The 23,715-nt window shown below is 46.3% G+C and overlaps 1 protein-coding gene across 1 annotated transcript in view; it reads left to right on the forward strand.

Annotated features, from left to right (window-relative positions):
- Oca2 (OCA2 melanosomal transmembrane protein) overlaps positions 1-23,715 on the forward strand; it is a 209,294-nt gene that overhangs the window by 15,473 nt on the left and 170,106 nt on the right. Inside the window, exons 3-9 of the mRNA XM_057756393.1 lie at positions 1,390-1,485; positions 5,606-5,794; positions 8,756-8,813; positions 10,107-10,179; positions 17,063-17,220; positions 19,093-19,172; positions 21,799-21,952. Of these exons, the coding sequence (XP_057612376.1) occupies positions 1,390-1,485; positions 5,606-5,794; positions 8,756-8,813; positions 10,107-10,179; positions 17,063-17,220; positions 19,093-19,172; positions 21,799-21,952 (808 nt within the window). The remainder of the gene's footprint in view (positions 1-1,389; positions 1,486-5,605; positions 5,795-8,755; positions 8,814-10,106; positions 10,180-17,062; positions 17,221-19,092; positions 19,173-21,798; positions 21,953-23,715) is intronic.

Raw genomic sequence — 23,715 nt, forward strand, 5'->3', positions numbered from 1 at the left:
TTATGAGCTGTCATGTGGGTGTTGGGAAGAGAATCTGGGTCTTCTGAAAGAGGAGTCATTGTGCTTAACCACCAAGCCATCTTTCCAGCTCCCGTACCAAGAGCTCCCAAGAAATCTCCCTAATGCTTCTATCCTGACGCTCCCTGGTCTGTAACGGTGCCTGTGAGCAGGGTTCTTGGGCACGTCTGTTCTCCACAGGGAATGGTGCAGGGTGAGCACAAAAGACACACACTTGTTCTAGGCAGGCTGTTTCCTTGTGATACGGTAGGTGCCGTTAGACACAGGTGAAGAGCATGGTTTTCAATTCTCCACAAGACAGGAGTCGTACTGTCCATGACTCAACTAAATGCCTACATGAGAAAGGGCAAATAGACTTATATTTCTTAAATTTCTTCTTTGGTGTCATGTGTTCGTTTTTTATTACTGTTGCTCCTCTAGGTGAATGTCTCATGGTGGCTACTGTAAACAGAGACTGTACCTTCGTTTCCTGGCTACCCAGACCCAAATAATCACACAGAAATTATATTAATTACAACACTGGCCAACAGCTTGGGCATATTTCTACCTAGCTCTTATATCTTAAATTGACCCATTTCTATTAATCTGTGTATTGCCACGAGGCTATGGTTTATGGGTAAGATTCCGGCGTCTTTCTCCTTCCACAGCTACGTGGCATCTGCCTGACTTTGCCTCTTTTCCTCCTCTATCTCTGCTTGGATTCCCCACCTTGCTGTTCTCTGCCCTGCCATAGGCCAAAGCAGCTTCTTTATTCATCGATGGTAATAAAACACATTCACAGCATACAGAGGGAAATCCTGCTCCAGGCCACCACACCTCTGCATGATACCGGCTCCAGAAGAGTGCGGCAGAGTGTAAGGTTATTAGGTGGGAAACAGCTTCTTTAACCTCTCATGAAAACGCCTTTTACTTCATGTGTGCACGTGGCCCTTCCTTTACTGGACAGTCCGACATAGCAAAGGGGCATCCTAGCCAGGGCCACCTTGTGCTTTGTTTCAATGGTGGCTGATATGCCATGTTCCCTGGGAGCCATTCTGCCCGAGTGAATATATTCTGATCTCAGGAGACAGACTTTTCTACCTAAAAAAGAGACCCACTGGACGCTAACATTTTTAAATGATGGAAACCGTTAAGAGGAGCCCCAGAGGATCGGTCCCCTAGCAGACGGTCTCTCGTGTGAGAGCTGCTGTCTCCTTTGGATCTGCATAAAGCCAGAGAGGAGAGTCCTCTGTAGCTGTCCCTAAGTTCCGTGATTCCACTGCTCAGAGAAAACTGTGGCCCGCAGATCTCATTTGTCTCTGAACTGAGCACGCCATTCCAGCAGGGATCACTCTGCCGTGGTGATTCTGGTTCCTTCCCTGTCATTCCCAGGACTCATTCACCTTTGGCTCAGTTCAGCTCCAGCTCCAAAGACCTGTGTTTTAAGGAAGACACGCCTCTGCTCTGGAATTCCGCACAGAACAAAAGGTGAGTTCTTCGTCCTTTTTATAAAATGATTAACTTTCTGGAAAATGTCTGTGGTCCTGAGTATTGGTTGCCCCACGGATGATGGAGAATTCTCCCTGAGATAAGAACTTTGACTTGGCATGTTGGCTCTCTGCCAGATCCTTGAGAGTCCATTATGGCGGACACTTGTGGTTTGTGATCGCGCGCCGTGGTTTGTGAATTTTCAAGAGGCTTTGGGCATAACCCTGGAATGATGACCTCACACATGTGCACACCCATGCGTGCACACAATTCTGACAGGCTACCTCCTTGATCCGTAGGCTTAACCTCTCTCCGTAGGAATATCGCTTAATTCTCTTACTCCTTTCCTAAGAACAGCCAAAAGCAAACATTCCACACATTTCTTTAGTTATTTCTCTTGAATTACTTGCTCAACTATTAAGAGCTGTTGCATTTCAAATGTGCAGTTCACTACAAAACCAATGCACAAGCATTTGTCCGGCTTCTGGGGTACACAGACTTGACTTGGGTGTCGGCGGGGGCTCATGCTGGAGGCCAGAGAGAGCTGAAGGCCAAAACTCAAGGCAACTTTGCTTACAAGATGTTTCTTTTCTTTTCTTCTGCATGAAATGAATTAAGATAGAGGTGGTGGGCTTACCTGGCAATCAACCCCATGAACTCCAATAATGACCAGTCTGGCAAGAGATCCCCATTGGTGCAAATGACACAAATTTCCTGGGGTAACAGTAACTTTTTGTTTAAGGCCTACTCCACAGGAGAGGACCATACCTGGTACTGTAATCCTGGCCAAGACCCCGTGACTGGGGTGGTCATACATACCCTACTCCAGTCATTTGGCTAAAAACAGACACAGCCTCCAACTGCCTTCTAAGTACTTATCCTTTGACCCATGGATAACTGTGGTAATCATCAGAAGCTTCTTTTATAGAATAAATGAGGATTTCATACAATGCAATTTGATCCCATTCTCCTCCATTCTCCCAACATTCCCCAGATCCACAGTCTCTTCCTTACCTACTCAATTTTGTTTCTTCATTAAAAACAACAACCCAACATCAACAACCCACTGAGTCCAGTTTGTGCTGCCCATACATGTCTGACTATGCGACCACCCACAGAACACAGAGAAATCAGTCTGGTAAAGACTGGAAGCTTTGTCCCTACTAGCTAGCTTCCATAGTGCTGGAAGGTTCGATACACACTGCTAGAGGAGCAAAGACATCATCAACTTCACGCAGAAGTGAACCCCAAAAAGTACTATAATGACTGCTCTAGCAAGAAAAGCCAGTTAGCCGGGCGGTGGTGGCGCACGCCTTTAATCCCAGCACTTGGGAGGCAGAGGCAGGCAGATCTCTGTGAGTTCGAGGCCAGCCTGGTCTACAAGAGCTAGTTCCAGGACAGGCTCCAAAACCACAGAGAAACCCTGTCTTGAAAAAAAAAAAAGAAAATAAAAGCCAATTAAAGCCTAGAATAAATTGCTGAGGAGTGCACAGTCACAAATTGGACGTCTCTGTGCCTCCCTCCTCCCAACATCCAGGGAGCATTATAGAAGAGGAAGGAATCAGAGGCTGTGGAAAACCATTTCAAAATACTGTCTCCTGGATGGTGCAGTACTATTGAAGTGACTCATGACAGTTTTGACTGCCTGCAGAAGATCTGCATAAGATCAAGCCAGTCTGTTCCCACATGGAGCAGGGAGGTTCATGAAGTTACAACTCTAACTGAGAACTTTTGACAGTTGGTGGCTTCTGGGGGAGGAAGAGTCAGTTTTCTTAAGGGACATGGCCTCTCACGGGCTGCCATGCTCCAGTGGATAGATCTACATCTATCAACACATGAGAAGCAATAATTGGAATCAGTGGGTTATAAAGGAAAAATGATGATATAAAGTTGGAAGGGGGATTGTGGAGAGTTCTGAGAATTTGGAAGGTAAGTAGGCAGTAGATATGGTCAAAATACATTGTATACATAGCCAGGATTATTTCACAGAGAAACCTTGTCTTGAAAAACCAAGAAAAAAATACATTGTATATGTGTGCGAAAGCTCAAAGAATCTATAAATAAAATAAAAACTTAGAAATTAAAGATATTGACTGTAGGGAAATTTTTTGTCTACGTTTTTAAAATAACCACATTGCCACTGTTACAATTTCAATTTGACTAACAGTTGATCGTGAAAGGTCAGCTGTTCTGTAATTTTACGGAAGGACCCATTTCAGAGCACCTGGGACAATGGCACAGGGTCGGAGCATGCGCCAAACCTGCTAGTCACACACACACACACACACACACACACACACAGTCACTCGCCACACGCGATAGTTCAGCTTCAGCCCTCCTGGTCATGCTGGGGTCTCTGGAGCACATGGGGAGAACTCATTTCCACTCCTCAAAAAGTGCCAATGCCTAGCACTGCCTCACGCAGGGCAGGCAGCAATGGGCTTCTTTTCCTTAAAGAAAGCAGTTTCTTTAATTAAGAAGCTACAGTTGTGTTTTTTTCCCCCAACAATGAAGAGGAAGGTTATCCTATTCTTCACACATGGAACTTTCCCAGTCATAAAATCAACTGAAAGATAACTATTTCCAAAATCACTTAGCATGGCCACTACATTGTGGTTAAGCCAACCTGATGCTTAGCTCTAGGTTTTCCCTTAAGAATAAGATGATTATTATTATTTTTTATGTGAACAAGTCTTAAAACCATGATGTATTGAGAATCCCAGTGCCCAACTAAATGAAGATGCGACACCGGATCTCAGTTATGGTTAATATTAAATTGACATCACAAGAGCATTTTGTCAATTAATATCAAGACTCTCCTTTGGTTCAACCTTTTAAGAGTCAAGTACATCCGTCCTGAAGGCTCCCAAGCATTCAGCTGTTGGAGGGAGAGAGCCACTTGTTGGTTCCCGGCCACTCAGCCCTGAAATAATCACACAGAAACTGTATTATTTAAAACACTGCTTGGACCATTAGCTCTAGCTTCTTATTGGCTAACTCTTACATATTAATTTAACCCCTTTCTAGTAATCTGTGTATCGTCACATGACTGTGGCTTACCAGGTAAAGTTTCTACATCCATCTCTGGCGGCTGCATAGCTTCTCTCTGACTCTGCCTTCCATCTACCTTCTACAAGCCGGTTTCTTTATTCATTAACCAATAAAAGCAACACATAGACAGAAGGACCTCCCACACCATTCAGCTATAAAGAAAATGAGGTGTTCCCACAACATTTAGGTCAAAGTCTGAAATTCCTTTCCATTTGCCCTTGTAAATATAATCCCGCCTCGAACCTTTGTTAGCTGATGCTGAAATTGTTCATCCTCTTTGACGCTGCCGTGCTGCTGTGAGGGAAAGCATGTGGACCACTTTCCTACGGTCCACCACGGGAAGAGGAAAACTGAACACAGATCACCCTGTTGCAGGACTCATGCAGCAGGGCTGGCTAGCGAGCGACCACTCGCACACACTCAGAGAGAAGGCCATAGTGGAAGGAGCCTGGCCTGGCCTGAGCCAGAAGCAGCTGCACTAGAAATCAACCAAACCAACTAAATCTCCTGCAGGCCTGCTATTCATTCTGAAGACCGAACAACCCCACAAAACTTGAGTCAAAGAAAGACGTCAAGAAAGACATGTTGCCAGAAATATGAGACAATGCCACGATGTCTATGGTCCTGTCTCGTTGCTGAGACAAGATGCTTGACAAAGCAGCCTACGGAAGGGACAGGGTTCATTTCGCCTCACAGTACCATTCATCGTGGCACCAAAGTCATGATGACAGGAACATGGGGCGGCTGGTCACATTCACCTGTGGTCAAAAAGCAGAGAGAGATGAAGGCTGGAGCGCCGCCAGCGTCTCCTTTTTATTTAGTGGGGGATTCCAGTCCACTGAATGGGACTGCCCACATTCGGGTGGCTTGTCCCTGCTTAATTAACCCAGTTGAGAACCTCTCTCATAGACATGCTCAGAGATTTGTGGCCTAGGTGATACCAATTTCTTTTGAAGACCAGCACTGATTTCATCACATTTTGTACCTCACAGCTGAGGAGAAATCTTGTATATGAGGGTAATAATATTTCAGGAAATATAAACATAGTTTTTTTTTTCTCCTTTTCCAGGTCACAGTTCATGCCTGCTCATCGCCCAGAGTTCATAGCCACTGAAGATTCTTGGGAAAATGGCCTCACTGCCTGGGAACAAAGATGCATGTTGGACAAAGAGGTTGCGGATATGTCTACGTTGACCTCCTCAGAGAAGGGGGGTCTTGCAGGCAGTGTCCACCTCAGAGTTCAGGTCTCCACACTGGGGTAGGTGGATGTGAAGATACAGCTTCGACAGTGGATAGGTGGCAGCAGGTGGCTTTCTGTTTGCCCTGAGGCCTTGCGCCATCAGGAAGTGTAAGGTTTAGAGGAGGAGGCAGATTTCCTATTCAGGTTACACTTCTACTTCAACACTATCTACCCTTTCCTAGGCCACGGGAGACACATGGGTCAGCCCTGCAAAATCAGCAGGGTACCAACCAAGTCACAAGGAAGCCTGATGGGAAACCCAAGTGACCTACATCTTCTATTCATCCTAAGCAGGCATCTTCTTGACAAATCATTGGTTTAGGGATCCCTGTGGTGTTTTGGAATTTACCGCCTTGCAGAATTCAGTGGGCATGGATGAAGGAATGTGTGTGGAAGGGCTAAGAGGACCTTCCTGCCTCTGGAGCTGCCCACATAAGAGTGTCCAGATATTTTAGCTTATTTGTTGGCGTTCCTTCTTCACACACACATTTATTTAAAGTTCTTCTTAGGTCAAAGTGTTTGAAAGCCCAGTTCCAAGGAAAGACGAGAGCTTGAGTGCTAAAGCCAGTAGTCCCCGTTAAGACTGGAAGTGGCCGAGGGACAATGGCAGGGCTGTGTGCGACTGTGCCGTTACCTGCTGTGACACGACCTCCCTCCACTCTGTTGCCCCCTAGGGGCTTACACAAAGATGATATGGGAATGCCTAAGCTGAGCGAGAAAGTGCCACCAAGGTGTCCAGTACGGGTGCTGTGTCACTGTGTGTGTGGATTAGTCTTTTCTGAAGATACTGGGAAGGCTGATGTCTCAGTGGAACGCCTCAGTGTCTTCTCTATGCTCATAGAAACTCACCTGCCAAGTCATTACCAAGCCAGCCTATCGATTCTCCCAACGCTTGCAACAGTTACGCAGAGGGCTAGTGGCTGGACTCCTTTCATCTTGACCATGACCTGTCTCTTTCTCATCTGTCCCCCTAACCACTGGCAGCCCCTTCACCATGACTGCTCTCAGCTCTCCTCTTAGGCCTAATAGATGTTTGGCTCATGAATCCGTTCTGAAATTATCCAAATCATAAAATTATGTGTTCAGAGATCTGACTACGTGGGTCATTGGAGGTGAGGGTCCAACCCTGACCCTCTAAGCGTCGCTCTCCATCTGACTGTTCAGTAGTTTCAGAGGTTGGCATGGCATCAACTGTCTCAGAGTGAGGTCGCTTTCCATTCAGTGGTTTGATTGTCTGTGATTCCTGCTTCAATGCTCTTTATACCACAGTGACTCACTAGATAGGGTCATTTATCGGTGATAAAGCAGTCAGAAGACAAATGAGGGAAGAATGGTTTATTACTTGGCAGCAAGTAAGGAAGACAGGAAGACACCAGGCAGCTTTCAAAGCAGTGACCCAAGTAAATCAAACACTGGGCTTCATCGGGGGCAACAGTAACACTGTCGCCAAGCAAGATTCACCTTACAAATGCCTCTGACTGGAGGTTCCTCTCCAGCATGGCACTTGGTTGTAAGTAGTCCACCAGAGATGGCCACTCACACTTTACAGCCCAACTGAGAGTCTTTATTCTAGCCAGATGGGACCAAAGCAAGTATTGGGGGACCCAGGCTTGTCTCTGAGTATCCAGAACATGAGGTTTGGTTTGAAGGCAGAAACGAGGCCCTGACATCTCGCTCTGTAGCTTCATGGTGGCGGAGGGTCTTTGTGTAAGCAAGCAGTTCAACAGAAGCCAAGCTAAGCTGTTAGCTGCAGGGGGTTTGCATAAATGGGAAAAGGTAAGTTAGCTCACATATCCTGACCTTGGGTTCCTAGACCAGAACTGGGTAATTTCCCATGGGAGTTTGCATCAAGGAGGTTAGATTCTAGTTCGCTTTGAAATGACAAGCATACAAGATGGAAGAACTTCTCTGGATTGTCTTGTCCTTCCATAACTTCAGGGGCATGCTTCCTTAACATCACCTGCTCAATACACACTTCTTGACAAGGAATTCCTCTGGGCAGAGACTACAATAAAATATTTTGATTGTTAAGTTTGTTTTGCTCATCTCACATGTCTTTGTGAGTGTCTGCTTCCTTATCGGTTTCTCAGAAAAGACTTACCTGCAGCCGGGCGGTGGTGGTGCACGCCTTTAATCCCAGCACTCGGGAGGTAGAGGCAGGCGGATCTCTGTGAGCTCGAGTCCAGCCTGGTGGTCTACAAGAGCTAGTTCCAGGACAGGAACCAAAAGCTACCGAGAAACCCTGTCTCGAAAATAAAAAATAAAAAAAAAAAAAAGACTTACCTGCAACCCAAAGCAACTCCAGAGGCATGTTTAGTCATCTGCTCACAGATGTCATATACTTCAGCTTTCTGCAAGCATATATTACCCTGAAAGGACCTGTGGAGTGGTACCAGGCATGAACGGCAAAGACATTTGCAAGAAACGTTTCGTTCTGAATTGTCAGTTGTGCTGTCTGCCAGTTACATAAAGAAAAAAAAAATATTACACCTAGGATACCTCAATTATATTTCATACTTTTTTTTTTTTTTTTTTTTTTGGTTTTTCGAGACAGGGTTTCTCTGTGGCTTTGGAGCCTGTCCTGGAACTAGCTCTGTAGACCAGGCTGGTCTCGAACTCACAGAGATCCGCCTGCCTCTGCCTCCCGAGTGCTGGGATTAAAGGCGTGCACCACCACCGCCCGGCTATATTTCATACTTTTAAAAACAAATGCTGTTTAGATTCCCACTGAAGTAGGAGCTGTTGAAACACAATTTGGAAATGTGAAATAATTATTTGTTCAATTCATTTAGTCTAAGAGAATGCAAAAGAAAAGTTTACCATTTTCAGATTTCCAGAATGATTTTCTAACACATAGGGAACTTAGCTAGTGAACAAAATGATAACAAGCTGTCCCATCATATTATACCTTCCGCTTCCTTCACATCTCAGGCAGACACTGTACTGTGCGTGGCTCAGGGTCCCCCTTTTCTCTTGCAGGTGCTGTGTGCGGTGGATGAAGGTCACGGGCTTGTTTGTTTTTGTGGTGGTGTGTTCTGTGAGTACCAGTATCTCCCAGACCTGATATTGGATCAGTGTGGGTGCTGGGATATCAGTGTGGGTGCTGGGGGTCATCCTGAGTGGACACAGCCCTTGTGTGCTTTGGGATGGATGGCAGAAGGACCTGAGGCCTGGGACCTCCTGTTAGTACTGACTGCAGAGTTTCTGGACCTGAGGCCTGGGACCTCCTGTTAGCACTGACTGCAGAGTTTCTGGACCTGAGGCCTGGGACCTCCTGTTAGCACTGACTGCAGAGTTTCTGGACCTGAGGCCTGGGACCTCCTGTTAGCACTGACTGCCTGAGCTTCTGGACCTGAGGCCTGGGACTTCCTGTTAGCACTGACTGCAGAGTTTCTGACCTCTTTGAAGAAGATGCCGAGTGCGGATGGACATGGCAGGTTGAGGGGTGGTGAGGAAAGTCTGCCCTTAGCAGCACTGGTTGGGTTTCTGTGTGCAGGCAGGAGTCTGTATATCTCTCTGTAAGAAGTAGTCAGTGAAAAATGGTGCATCTCATTCTTTCTGCCCGAATGGGATACAATCAGCTCCTAAGATCTGTGAGGGAGGGGCTCAGTGGTCCCCGGCAACATGAAATGCAAACAATGGTCTTGAACTTGGGAAGACTCACAGTTTAATTATGCTTCGGTTATTAATGTTCTCTTCTGTTTCCACTCATGCAACTGTGTGGTGCTGAAGCCTTTGCCGAGCAGAGATTGAGAGTCAAAGGAGAGGTCAGGGTTCACCAACTTTCCCTCGGGCCCCAAAGGCAACTTGAGCTCAATCATTAGGCTTCAGGCTTTTTAATTTGGGAAATGGACTTTCTTTTCTCTCTCTTGTAGACACATCTGAAAGAATTTGAGAAATTGCTTTGAATTTCCGTAGTATGGCATCTTATCATTAATTTCTTTATTCACTTGAATTTAATTAATAATGTTCATTGCGATTTCCACAAGCAAGCTAGCAAAGGTCACGGAGGTATATTCCTCTGTTCTTCTAAGTGATAAAATAACTCATATACACATCTGGCGGTCTAATTTGTGACTGAGTATTTAGGGAATATCAAAGCAAAACTTGGAAGTGTGAGTCCTTAACTGTAAAGCATCAATAATCAAGGCTCACTGTAGCTAACCCAGGACGATGAATACAAATATTTTTATGTTCTAATGCTATTAGGGTAAACTAGTGAAATTTCTAGGCATAAATCACACGTCTGTTTTTAACAGTAGTCAAAGTTATATAGGACCTATGGTGTTCATATTATAAATATTTAATTAAATATTTTTGATGGTTACAGATTTTATTCAGCCTGTATCCTGATCAAGGGAAGATCTGGCAGCTGTTGGCTGTGTCATCAATGGAAAACTACTGTATCCAAAGCATGCGTGGGGTAGCAGTCACCTGTTGCCATCGACAGGCACAAGGCAAAGTCATTTAGAAACGATGACTCCCATCAAAGGGTCAAGCACAGACGGTCAGAGCCAGTGTTCCTGGTACATGCACTGTTTCTTTTTCTTTTTTTTTAAATAAGATTTATTTATTATGTATACAGTATTCTGCCTACATATATCCTATAGGCCAGTAGAGGGCACCAGATCTCATTACAGATGGTTGTGAGTCACCATGTGGTTGCTGGGAATTGAACTCAGGACCTCTGGAAGAACAGTCAGTGTTCTTAACCTCTGAGCCATCTCTCCAGCCCCCCATGCACTGTTTCTTTGGGAGCTATCTGGGGGACAGGGGGTCCAGGCTTCTCATCTGTCCTCTGTCCTGTGCCTCTGTCCACCCCATTCCTTAGCATTCCAGTACAGGTGATTCCTAGTGACTTGTCTTTGCATTCTGGGTCTTCCTTCTGGCTGTATCTTCTGTGTGGCTGCAGTTTTTTTTTAACATAATATTTTTATCAACTGTTTGAGAGTTTCACATCATAAACCCTGATCACACTCTCTTCCCAGGCCTCCCAGGTCTGCTCCCCTGCTCAGCTCTGCTGACCTCCTTCCCACAAAAAAAGAAGAAAAACAAAACAAAATCAAGCCAATTTGTATTGCCCATCAACTCAAGGGAGCATGGTCAAGCTCCCAGTAGCCATCCCCTTAAATAAAATAGATACCTTCTCTACCCCATCCTCACCGGAAGTCATCAACTGTGGTATCCTCATCACAGTTTTTAAGAGTTTTCTTTGAAGGCTTTCTGTCTAGGCTGTTACTGTTTTGGGGCAGGGATAAGGGTTGTCACAGAAGCCTTTATGTCCCTCCTTAACTGTGAGTCTGCAGTCATCCATACCACTGCAATGGTAGCTTCCTTTCCTTTTCTAGTTGCTGCTTTTGTCTCTTCATTTTCTCTTGCCTTGGAATCTTCTGTTGAAAACCATCGTTAGGATAGTCGGATACTGGGAGTTCCGCAGTTTTTAAGGGTAGAGACAGAGAATATCTTAGCCTCTGTAGTACTTGGAGGGTTGAGGTAAACCTGGTCAGAAGGCAGCTGGGTAGGGAGTGTTGGAAGCCGCGAGTGAACATGTGTGTTGTCTGACTTGAACATGGCCATGTCAAGGATTCCAGGGTCTTAGACCCATGGGTATTGTGTGCAGATACTGAGTGTGTGTAAAAACTGACAACTATAGATAGCTTCCTCTTATATTTCCGCAACCCAATACTCCTCCCTACAGAGACCTCCCACTGAGATGAGCTAACTCCTCCCCCTCGTGCTGAACAAAATAATGTACTGAGTTTCTGGGCTGTAGAGTTGGTGCCCTCTGCCTCAGTGAGCACAGCCGCCCTGATCCCAGCTTTTCTCTGTGTGTCTGCCTTACTTTCTTCATTCTCGACTTCCTCCAGTCGGGTTCCTGGGACCATGCCATGCAGGACGTGATGAGTGGTGCCTTGGAACAGGGGCGCCTAACTTTGGGGAACCTGCATAGTCGGGCAAGGAGATGCTGCTGAGAGAAGCCTGCAAGTGAAGGTAGAGAGAAAGAGGGAGGGAAGAGGGGGCACAATTCCAAAACAATTCCAAATGCTGGGAGTACGATTGAAAAGTCAGGATTCTGGCTCTCTCTCTCTCTCTCTCTCTCTCTCTCTCTCTCTCTCTCTCTCTCTCTTGCTCTCTCTCTCTCTCTCTCTCTCTCTCTCTCTCTCTTCCTTGGTTGAAAAAAAATCCAAGATTGTCCCCTGCCGTCTCCTCCCCCTGTTTCCTTCAATGCACTGGCTTCATCCTGGCCCCAGCACCCAGATGCTGCTCTCCCTACCCTACCACTGGGTGACTTCAAACCCTCTCAGGCCCTGCACAATTGCTGGATCCTGTCTTCAGTGAGACTCACAGAGAGAGGGGTCAGAAGCAGGGGATGGGACTCAGTGCTGTGAGGACCAACAGGAAAATCCTTGTCACACGGGCATCCTACACAGCTGGAGCAGTTTAGGGGGAGACTAGAAACCAACAGGTAAAGCCCTCTTACCCTTCCCCCATGGTGTGCCACGTCTATTCTAAAGCACCCCCACAAAGCTCTTTATTGACAATCTTTCTGTGTCTAGTCTCTACCCAAGGGGCTCACGGCCTGTCCTGCCCAGTGGCCCATGTGTTTTGGGCAATACAGGTAGCAGGGAGCTCATTTTCTGTTTTCTGGGTGAACTTGCACATTTGGATGAAAGAAGAAAAAGAAAATATAGAGGTGGGAGAGATGGGGACAGCCAGGCAGGAGGGCAGGGATGTTCAGGGATGTAGGAGGAGGCTACTTGTTCATATCGGCTGCCCAGAACCAAAATAACCACACAGCAACTATATTAATTAAAACACTGCTTGGCCCATTAGCTCTAACTTCTTATTGGCTAACTCTTCCATATTAATTTAACCCATCTCCATTAATCTGTGTATCGCCATGTAGCAGTGGCATACTGGCAAAGATTAGGCATGTCTGACTTTGGTGGCGGCTCCATAGCATCTCTCTGACTCTGCCCGTCTTCCTCCCAGCATTCAGTTCCATCTTCCCCATCTACCTAAGCTCTGCCCTATCAACAGGCCAAGGCAGTTTCTTTATTCATTAATGATAATTACAGCACACAGAGGGACTCCCGCATCACAGGGATGTAGGACAATTATTGCTCCATGGAGGCTGATTTCATTTTCATTGTGGGCTCCTCAGAACAAGTTCACTGTCACCACAGATTTCCAATGGCTTCTCTCCCAAGACGCTAGTCTCTAAATGCACAGTGAGGGTTGTGTGGCCCTCTTGGGCCTTACTCCAGCTGGGGATTTGTGGGCTGCAGGAGGTGTAGGGAGATGCTCCATGGAGGGAAGTTCTGCTAGCCTTGAAGAAGAGGCTGAAACAGCAGACAAATGTCTCCCTGCAGAAAATCCTCCAAGCACCCAGAGATAACATGAAAAAAAAAATCTCTTTAGCGAGTGGTTGACCAATGCGCCCAGGTTCAAGGAGCCTCAGCCCTGAACACAGATCTTCCATAACTTCAATAGCTTTGAGATATCACATCGCATCCTTAAATGGACTTCCACATATACGTTGCTTTTAGGATCCTGTCTCCAAGTTACGTTTCAATCAGTTAGACATTTTTACAGAGACAACAACTCTACATTCTAGTCTTTTTGAACAAATGGGGGATTTACAGAGCAGAGATAATGTAGGGGTAGCTGTTAACCAGGGTCTTCTGGCTTGCCTGGAAGAATTATGTTCTTTGTGGTAGGGCACAGGGCTCAATACCTAGCTCATAGCCAGGGCCGTATTCTCTGAACTGTCAGACAGAAGTGTTGTAATGAGAGTTGTAATGAGAGCGGCGGGGCTGTGTCCCCAGCACCCGGCCGCCCGCATTGGCTAGCTTATGCCCTGAAATAATTACACGGAAACTGTATTCTTTTAAACACTGCTTGGCCCATTAGCTCCAGCCTCTTATTGGCTAGCTCTTACATATTGATCTAACCCATTTTTAATATTTTGTGTAATACCATGAGCTGGCTTACCAGAAAAGATCTTAACCTGCGTCTGTCTGGAGTGGGAGAATCATGGCGACTCCTGACTCGGCTTCTTTCTCCCAGCATTCTGTCTGTTTACTCCACCCACCTAAGGGTTGGCCTATAAATGGGCTAAGGCAGTTTTCTTTATTAGTTAACCAATAAAAACAACAGATAAGATACAAGAACCACCTCCATCACAGAAGCATGCTTGAATCTCTAGTTTATTATTTTTGATTGTTTTTTTCCCCTTCAGTTCTAGGATGTGGGTGAGGCATGACTGTCATGATCTTAGCACTTGAGAAGCTCAGGCAGGAGAGGACAATCTACTACACAGTGAGACCCTATCTTAAAACACCAGAACTAAGAAACAGACAAGGTGTGTTGGGGCGGAATGGGGTTCTGACCTCGGAGGGAAGTTCTTAGAAGAAAGAGAATTTAGCACAGCTCTTGTATTCTCCCTTCTTGACCTTTGCCAGCCTTCCTGGTTGGAGCTGAGGCGAGAGGCACGGGCCGTGTGCTGGGACAGGAAGGCCCCTGGGTTGGAGAGCCGCTCTCCCTCAGTTGGGGAATAACAAGGCTATGTCTTCCTTGTGAACATCTGCGTTCCCTTGTAGCAGTCAGGCTCTGTCAGCTCAGTAATTGCAGGGTTTATTTTAGAAACCTGTAATTGCAGGCACCTGAAGTCCTTTGTCCCTGAATTGTTGTCTGTGCTTGTTATGGGAGAGGGTGGTGGGGCTCCCAGGTCACTATGGAAAGGAGCAGAGGCCAGAGACCCTTTGCCCACAGGTTACTAGATTTACCCCCCCCTTCCCTCCCTCTCTCCACCTCTCCCCTCGCCTTCCTTCTCAACACCTCATCCTTTGTCTCCCTTTCTCTTTCCAAGCTCCCTTCTGCCCCTCGGCACACCTTGAGCTGTGGCCAGAGCTACCAATGAATGTAGAGGAAAACCCTGTAGGGAATGAAGACAGCTTCCTCCATTACCCCTTTTAGGGTCTCTGAACAGGACCCCATACATTAGACAACAAAACACAGATATACAAAACAAGTGTATATGTCTATATACATATACAAACACACACATATAAAAATTATTTTAAGACATTGACTCATATGATTGTGAAAACTAAGAATTCCACCTGCAGGCCCAAGTGGAACTCAAAGGCCTGGGTGCTTGGGATGGCCGTGGTTCGTGTTCCAGTTTAAGATCCAAGGCCTGAGCCTGGACCAGGAGAAGAAGATTGGGCTCGCTTGTGAGCAAGGGGATTGCCTCCCCTCAGGGACCTCATCCACCTGGATTCGTGGGTTGGATGAGATCTGACCTGTTGCGGGAGGGCGCTTAGCTTCATGGAGGGCGCTTAGCTTCATGGAGAAGTCCACCAGTTCAAAGGTTAATTTCTTTCAGAAACACACTCACGGCGTACCCAGTGACTATGACTAACCAAATACCTGGAAATCTTGTAACCCAGGCAAATCGACCCTCAAAGTAACTATGGCAAAGGAAGAGGAATCCTTGGGAAGAGGATTGCCTACAGACCAAGGAAGGGACCAGTCGGAAACAGGGCCAAAGTTTGAGCAAGCAGGGACTCTGGGCCTGGTGATACTGAGCCTGTGTTAATGGCTCCATCACAATGTGGAAGACCAGGTCTCTCCTGGGGAGACTGTCCCCTGCCTTAGAGAAGCAAGTCGCCTGCCTTCTAAAGTTCCATCTCCCGTCTTCCCCGCTCCTGGACTTTTTAAGTCACCCGGTCACCTCCCAACTAGTGCCGCCCCTACCCTCCCCCCCCCCCCGCCGCAAAGGCTCATGCACTATTTTGAGAGGTTGTGGAATCTTTGAGGGGCGTGACCTACTGTAGGCAGTGGATCAGTGGAGCGGGCCTTGAGGGTTATAGCCCAGCCTTGTTGGCCCCAGCTTCTCTTCCAGAATGTTCTCACTGCAATGGAACCACCTGCCATCCCCAGCATGAAGACTAGGTCTTCTCAAAATGACAGCCAGACTTAATTTTTTCTGTTCTCGAGTTTGTTCTTGTCAGGTATTTGAGCATTCGTAGAAGAAGAATAACGGCTTCACTCGAGGACAAAGGCTTTGTTTTACCAGGCAGTAGACAGATAACCCGAGAGAGATGCCCGCTGCTCTTCTGAGATTTGCCTCTAGGTGGCACTGTTCTACTTTCTGAGTCCGGCTTGGGAAAAAGACCAGGATAGGAACCGATTCAGGCTGGCAGAGCAATAGGGTCTCTTGAACCTTTTTTTTTTTTTTTTTTTTTTTTTTGGTAGATTTTGCTCCGTGTGTGACTTCCATTTTCCGTTTTTTCCTTCTAAACCCAAGTGTCGAGCAGTGTGGGGCAGCTGTCACACAGATCACAGGGCTCACCCAACATTTCCTTTACTTTAAAAGCAGTATGCCTTGAAAATTAAAAAAAAATAAAATAAAAAAGAAAAGGAGCCATTTACTGAAAGACTTTGGCCAGCACGCAAAGGGAATCTCGCAGCTACCCTCCCTCCAATAAACCAGCTGCACTTCTAGGGGCCGAAGGCACCGACCTTTGGTAAATCCTGAACCCAGCAAGCTCTTCCTGAAGGCTTTGGAGACCTGGCTCAAAATGCCTGGGCTAGTTGTCCTGGACAGTCGGCTGTCGCTCTTACACACTCCGTGGTACTGGGACCTGGCAGCAGAGGTGGGAGGTTCTGCGGGTCAAGGCAGATGAGGAACATGGGCTCTTATGTTTGTACAACACTCGGGCAGGGATGTGGGGGTTGAGGGGAAGAGGGCGCTGGGCCCTCCCAGTGCCCTGGAAAGGATTGTGAAGTGGGAGGGGCCTCTTATCCTGATCCTTCTCGTTTGCCGTGGACACCGTTGATTTTCGCCAGTTTCAGAGTGCTTTTAAACCTCCTTGTGGTTTCTCAGCTTGCAAGCAGGGGTTTGAGACCCGATGACTTAGATGAGCGCATGTGTTAGTTCATTCATGAGAGAATCTGGCCTTATACGGGCGCGTGAACTTGGACGGGAATTTTATGCTAGCTGTAACAGGGGAAGCAAGAAGACAGGCATGAGCACTGCGTAGATAGTATTCAGAACTCAAGCAACAGATGTTCAGCATGATAGAGCTGCCTAAAACCAATCGGATGTGTCGTAATGAGGGACTGGAGTGATAAGTGGCTCAGGGTACAGGGCCTGGAGAAAGGCTGGACGGACATTTCTTCCGGAGCTCTCCTAGGAAGGGGTGTGTCTTGAGACGGGGTCAATGGGTTAGTAGGCGCTCCTTCCTTGCTCTGTACTTCACCTTGATCCGCCCTCAGCTGTGAACCTCAGCGGCCACATGGACTCCGTAATGCTTCAACTGGACTTGGCAGGGCCCCTGATGGCTGGTGGACCAAGCGGTTCGGGGAAAGAAGAGCATGTCGTGGTGGTGGTGACCCAGGCCGACCCAATGGGCAGCAGGCGGCGGAGACCACAGGTTATACTTCCTCAATTGTTTGAAAGGAATTGTAAAATCTCACTACACCTCATCATAAATTGAGCTTCTTGTTGAGTGGATTTGACGGAAGCCAAAAGGCAGGAACTCCGTTATTAGCGAAACCATTGATGCTTTTCTTTCTCTTTGTCATTGAAATTATTTTCCCATGCCATCGCAGTCAAATCACACCTGCAAGCTTTTCTTGCAATACAAATTTCTACTCGCTTATTCAGAGAAGCATTATGGATGTTGGCAGTTTTTGTTGTAAAGTGCAAATGTGTCTGGGACTCGGCTGACGTCACAGAGGACAGGTGGAGGCTACACCTGTGTTTGCGGAGCCCATAGGTCCCTGAGCCATGTGTCTGTAGGGCCCTGCACAGAACTCTGCCTTCAGCTCCCATTCTGAAAATGCACCTGTTCGCAGGAGGAGAGCCAGCGGCAATCAGAGTCTAGGCACCAAAGGCACGATGCCTCTCTATGGAGCCTCACCTGTCCCCAAGTCCCGGGGTCTGTGACTTCACTGGACACCCACGGGGAACACCTGCCTGTAAGATATGTCCTGTGCTCAGGAGTTTTCCCTGGTGTCACCAACCATTGGAAGGGAGCCCTGTTTATGTGCGAGGCTGTGCCTCTTACATTTTCCTGTTCTGCAGATCGTAGTCCTCAGGACAAAAGTCTAATCATAACCAAGGATGGTAACTATCAAAGGCTGGTACACCGTTAGCATTCTAAATCATAGAATGACCTTAAGACAGAAACTAAATTCCCATGTGAGGTGCACAGCCCGCTGTAGTGAACGAGGGGGGCAGATGTGTCTACCCTGTGCCTATTGACTCTAATGTCGAAGACCATGGGGTGCAAGTTGATGCCTTTAAACGTTATTCTACAATTAAAAAATTTAATTGGCACACTATGCATATATACTTATATGGCAGAGTGTAATAGTTTGATACTCACCTACACACAAAGTGTGATAATCGAATCAGAGTCACTGACACTGATGTCTTATATTCATCGTCTCTGTGGCAGAAAGTTGCACATTCCAAAGTTATTTTACCACCACACGTCATTATTACAGATTCTCCGCTATGCTATGGATAACTACAAGTAAGGTCTATTGTCTAGGTACCTTCTTGGCGTAGTTATTGTCCAGATCAAATGAGTAGTATCACTTGTCCTTGCTCTGGCCAGAAGGCTTCCTGTAACACGCTGGCACTCTGCACATGCCCACATACACATCCATCTCTGTGCATGCCCACGTACACATCCATCTTCAGAAACACAGAGAACATTTCCCTCAGACACCATCTTTGCAAGCCCCCGAGTCTTTGTGGATGATTTCTGTTTCCTCAGGCAGGAGGTTCTCTGCAGAGACCTATCGTAGAGCTTCTGTGTTCTGTCTGGTTTCTCTCCATCTGTGAGGGAGACCCGTCCTCCCCCTGGAAGGTTCCTCTCTGGTTCACGAGGCTGCCATCTGCTATGCTGGCTCAGGGCAGGTTTGTCTGCCGCCACTGCGGTTCCAGCTCAGCTCTGTGGGAGGATGATCGCTGTGACACAGGGTGCTGGGGTTTCTTGGGGCAGGTTTGTGCTTCCTGACTGTAAGCAGAAATCAATTCTAAGGAGGCATTTTTTAAATTGCCTCAGAGGACTAAAAGATTACCTAAGACTCAAATAATTCCAGTACATTTTAATGATTTATTTTACTCCATAAATCAGTATTGTTGGCCTTCCTTACCCACCACAGGTTCTACCTATATTCAAGAATTAGATAAGAATATTTGCAAAAAAGTGTGTCCGCACAGAAGATATAACTATGTTTAATGGTGCTTATTCACAAAGACTTACTACAATTGTAAATTTTGACTTCTGCAGGCCACTCACAACTGGACTGTCCTTTTAAATCCAAGAAGCGAGCACACGCTGGTGAGCAGAACTTTTGAGATCGTGAGCAGGTGGGTTTGGGGTTTCGGGATGAGTTTTCTGGGTAAGGCTTATCGTCTCCTCTCTGTCTTCTGCGGGTACACCAGCGTACCCAAGACTGACTGACTGACTTATGAGGAATAATGGTTTCTTTATCTACTGTTCTGGAGGCTGGGAAGGCCAGGAGCACAGGGTCAACATCTTCTTGACATAGAGTGGAGCCTTTGGTGGCATCCAATGGCAAGACAGAGCAAGTCTGCCAGCCCGGGGCACTCTTCTCCCCCAGCTACAGGTACCATTTGAGGAATCACCTAAACCTACGCACCTCCCCAAACATGATCAACACGTAACTGGCAGATTGAGTTTCCAGGACTGACTTTTGAAATGGCACACATAAACTCTATCACTTGCCTAAGGAAGTTCAGCCTATCGCACACTTGGGCACACATAGTCACAGATGAGTAATGCGATTTGAGCCAGGTACTCAGATGTTCAGTGCAGCCATCAAGCGCAAACCTCTGCAGGAGACACTGTAACTGTCCTGGTCAGGACAAAAGAGGGCTGACTTCAGTACCCATTTCAAAGGGAAGGCATGTTTTCGTCAATCCTCAATTTTACTAATAGCATACAAGTACTATGGCAGTTCATATAAGAGATTTGAGTATCCTGGTTTTGGTATCTTTGGGGATCCTGGATATCATCTCTTGTACCCAGTGGGGATTTGGGGCTTCTTTTTTCTTATTTTTTTTAAATTTATTTATTTATTAAAGATTTCTGCCTCCTCCCTGCCACCGCCTCCCATTTCCCTCCCCCTCCCCCAATCAAGTCCCCCTCCCTCGTCAGCCCGAAGAGCAATCAGGGTTCCCTGCCCTGTGGGAAGTCCAAGGACCCCCCACCTCCATCCAGGTCTATTAAGGTGAGCATCCAAACTGCCTAGGCTCCCACCAAGCCAGTACGTGCAGTAGGATCCAAAACCCATTGCCATTGTTCTTGAGTTCTCAGTAGACCTCATTGTCCGCTATGTTCAGCGAGTCCGGTTTTATCCCATGCTTTTTCAGACCTGGGCCAGCTGGCCTTGGTGAGTTCCCAATAGAATATCCCCATTGTCTCAGTGTGTGGGTGCACCCCTCGCGGCAACCCATTGACTGGGAGAAGATCTTCACCAACCCCGCAACTGACAAAGGTCTGATCTCCAAAATATATAAAGAACTCAAGAAACTAGACCGTAAAAGGCTAATCAACCCAATTATAAAATGGGGCATTGAGCTGAACAGAGAATTCTCAACAGAAGAAATTCAAATGGCCAAAAGACACTTAAGGTCATGCTCAACCTCCTTAGCGATCAGGGAAATGCAAATCAAGACAACTTTAAGATACCATCTTACACCTGTCAGAATGGCTAAAATAAAAAACAACAATGATAGCCTCTGCTGGAGAGGTTGTGGAAAAAGGGGTACGCTCATCCACTGCTGGTGGGAATGCAAACTTGTGCAACCATTTTGGAAAGCAGTGTGGCGGTTTCTCAGGAAATTCGGGATCAACCTACCCCTGATTCCAGCAATACCACTCTTGGGAATATACCCAAGAGATGCCCTATCATACAACAAAAGTATATGCTCAACTATGTCCATAGCAGCCTTGTTTGTAATAGCCAGAACCTGGAAACAACCTAGATGCCCTTCAATGGAAGAATGGATGAAGAAAGTGTGGAATATATACATATTAGAGTACTACTCAGCAGTAAAAAACAATGACTTCTTGAATTTTGCATACAAATGGATGGAAATAGAAAACACTATCCTTCTTTGGCTTTTTATTTAACTAAAAACACTCTCTTCCACCTGTGCTGTGGTTGTGGTTATGACCATTGTGGTTATGACCAGCTAGGGTGTGTGCCCTGGACAGCTGAAACATCACATGTATTTATTCAGAACTTGAGACTGGGAATTGGACATCAGGCTGTTGACAGGCTTAGCGTACATTGAGGGTTGTCTTCCTGGGTCACAGACATCATCTTGTTTTGTCTTCCTTGTATATCTGGGTCCTTATCTCTGCTGAAGGACGCAAGTCCCACTGAATTAAGACCTACCCTCATGACTTCATTTCAACATTCTTCCTTAAGAACCATCTCTACGTAATCGTGTTTGAGGTCTGGGGAGTTAGGAGTTCACTTGGGGTGGGAGTTGACACTACGAGGCTCACCAAAGTTAAAGATGGAGAGACTTTTAGGAAAGCTCTTCTGTTTCAGAACGTCACACTTTTGATGGTCCGCAGGCTTCCCATTTTAGGCACTGTCTGACACTCTCGGGGACTAAAGTTTAACTAGCTGGTGAGTGTCTGTATTAGCAGCTGAAGCACTTCATTACGTTGGTAAGGATAAGGAAAATGAATGACTAAACCCTTTGCCATCTGCAGGCCAATTGCTGAGTGGCACCTTCAAAAATCTAAAGAGTGTCCCAGAAAGATTGGGCACTGCGTTTTAGGCCTCTACTTAGGGCTCTTTTGTCTGTGAGATTGTGCGTTTGGCTGAACCACTGTGGAATAATACCCTGGGCTCTGGCTCTGGCCATGCTGGCTTGCTAGAAAGGATGTTGAAGAAGTACAGTAATTATTCACGGTGTACCCAGTCAGCCTCAAGACCTTTGGTTTATTTTGCAGGGAGGCTGTTTCGATCAGTATCCAGGCTTCCCTCCGGCAGAGTCGCCTCGTTCCTCTCTTGCTGGCCCATCAGTTCCTCGGGGCGAGTGTTGAAGCACAAGTGACCATCGCAGTGGCCATTCTCACGGGGGTTTACACTCTGATAATATTTGAGGTAATGACCATGCCTGCTTCCTATGATCTACCAGCACCCATAGTCAGGACAGTTCGTTAGCTACTTTGATAGACTCAACTTTAGTTGGTGAAGTTGGAAGGTGTGATTTCTAAGGATTAGAATGTCCCTTAGTTTAGGTAGAAAAGGCAACTGTCTCCATTTAGTTGCGGAATCTTGAGTACTGATCAAACAAGATCAGGTGTAAGAGGGCCGGAACAGATTAGTGAGCTGTCTGTAAGTTTCCATCTAAGTATTTTGTAACTGAATTTTTAATGTTGCGTTTTGAGTGCTTATATAGTTGAGATACAAATATGCAAAGCTTTGTTGGATATACATTTTGTAAATATTCTTTTAGCGTGTCTTATGAAGTTTGTGTGTCTTAGAGATTATGGTTTAGTGTTATGTCTAAGAATGTATTGCTCAGTTATAAGTTATGGATAGTGTTTAAAGTTTTAGTTTTGAGCTGGTATCTATGTGTGTCTTAGATGGTGGTTTCTTCTCCTGTCCATGGCTGCTCCATCAATTATCCCAGCACCATTTATCAAGGGAGCACTCTCTCCTCTGATGAATTGCTTGGTGCCTGTATAAAATTTTAAAAAGGGGAACATTGCATGGGCTGAAGAGATGGCTCAATGGTTAGAGCATTTGTTGTTGTTGCAGAGGCCTGGGCTTAATTCCCAGAATTTACATGGAGGCTCACCACTGTCCACAACTGTCCCAAGGGATCCGACCTCCTCTTTTGCTTCCAGGCATGCACATACTACACAGACCTATGTATGAGTGAAACAATCAAATGCTTAAAATAAATTATCTAAGAAATCATTTAAAAAACAATTAGAGCTTTGTGGGGCCTATTTCTCAGTTCCTTGTCTTGGCACGTTGGTTAAGTGCTTATCCATCCCCTCCCACACTGTCTTGATCGTGGCAGGTGTGTCCTGTCTGCACAGTGTGTGGGGGGGGCATCTCTCACTTGCTGCAGTTCCCCCAAGCTGCTCGGTGTGGCAATCATTCTTGTCCCATATACACTTTATATGCTCTTACAGTCTGTGAGCATGGTCTGTCTATCTCCTAATTCATTTCGGCTTTGTTTAAAAAAGTCATTGTGCAGGCACTATGCAGTTGTGCTAAATCTTCACGCTTCCTTCTCTTTGCAGCAATGGTAGCTGGCACTCCATGTTCTTTTGTCCAGGCTGTCACTGTCAGCACAGGGAGAGGAATTTTTAGGCTAGTTTTATGATTTGTCATTTTCCTGATCTCAAGGGAGTTTTTTTTTTTTTTAAATGGGATTCTTGAGATCTTAAATATAGAACATCAAGCATGTGTAGTGGGGGTGGTTTTGTTTTGTTTCCTTTCCAATCTATATCCCTTTAATTTTTCCTCCACCCGCCTCATTACGGCAAGCATAATAAGGTGGCAAGAGTGCTCTCTGGTCGCACTGGGAGGACTCCCGCCTCCGCCATGAGTAAGACACCAGCTCTTGTCCTGTCGATGTTGCTTATGAGGCTGCAGAAGTCCCTTTCCTGTCCAGCTATACTGTACTGAGACTTCCTTCCACCACTGGGTGTTGGGTTTGCCGTGTACTTGTCTGCATCCGTCCCTGTGATCTTTAGATTTGCTGGCAGCAGCTAACTGGTGCACCAGATTGATTTGCATTGCATATACACTGGGGCATACTCATTCGTGTGGTTTTCTAAGCGACTGACTCCAATCATGTAAGATTTTTTTCAGCTCCACCCTGCAGATTTTGATTTTTGCATTTCAGT

This window comes from Chionomys nivalis, chromosome 23 (assembly GCF_950005125.1).
Source record: "Chionomys nivalis chromosome 23, mChiNiv1.1, whole genome shotgun sequence".
Lineage (NCBI taxonomy): Eukaryota > Metazoa > Chordata > Mammalia > Rodentia > Cricetidae > Chionomys > Chionomys nivalis.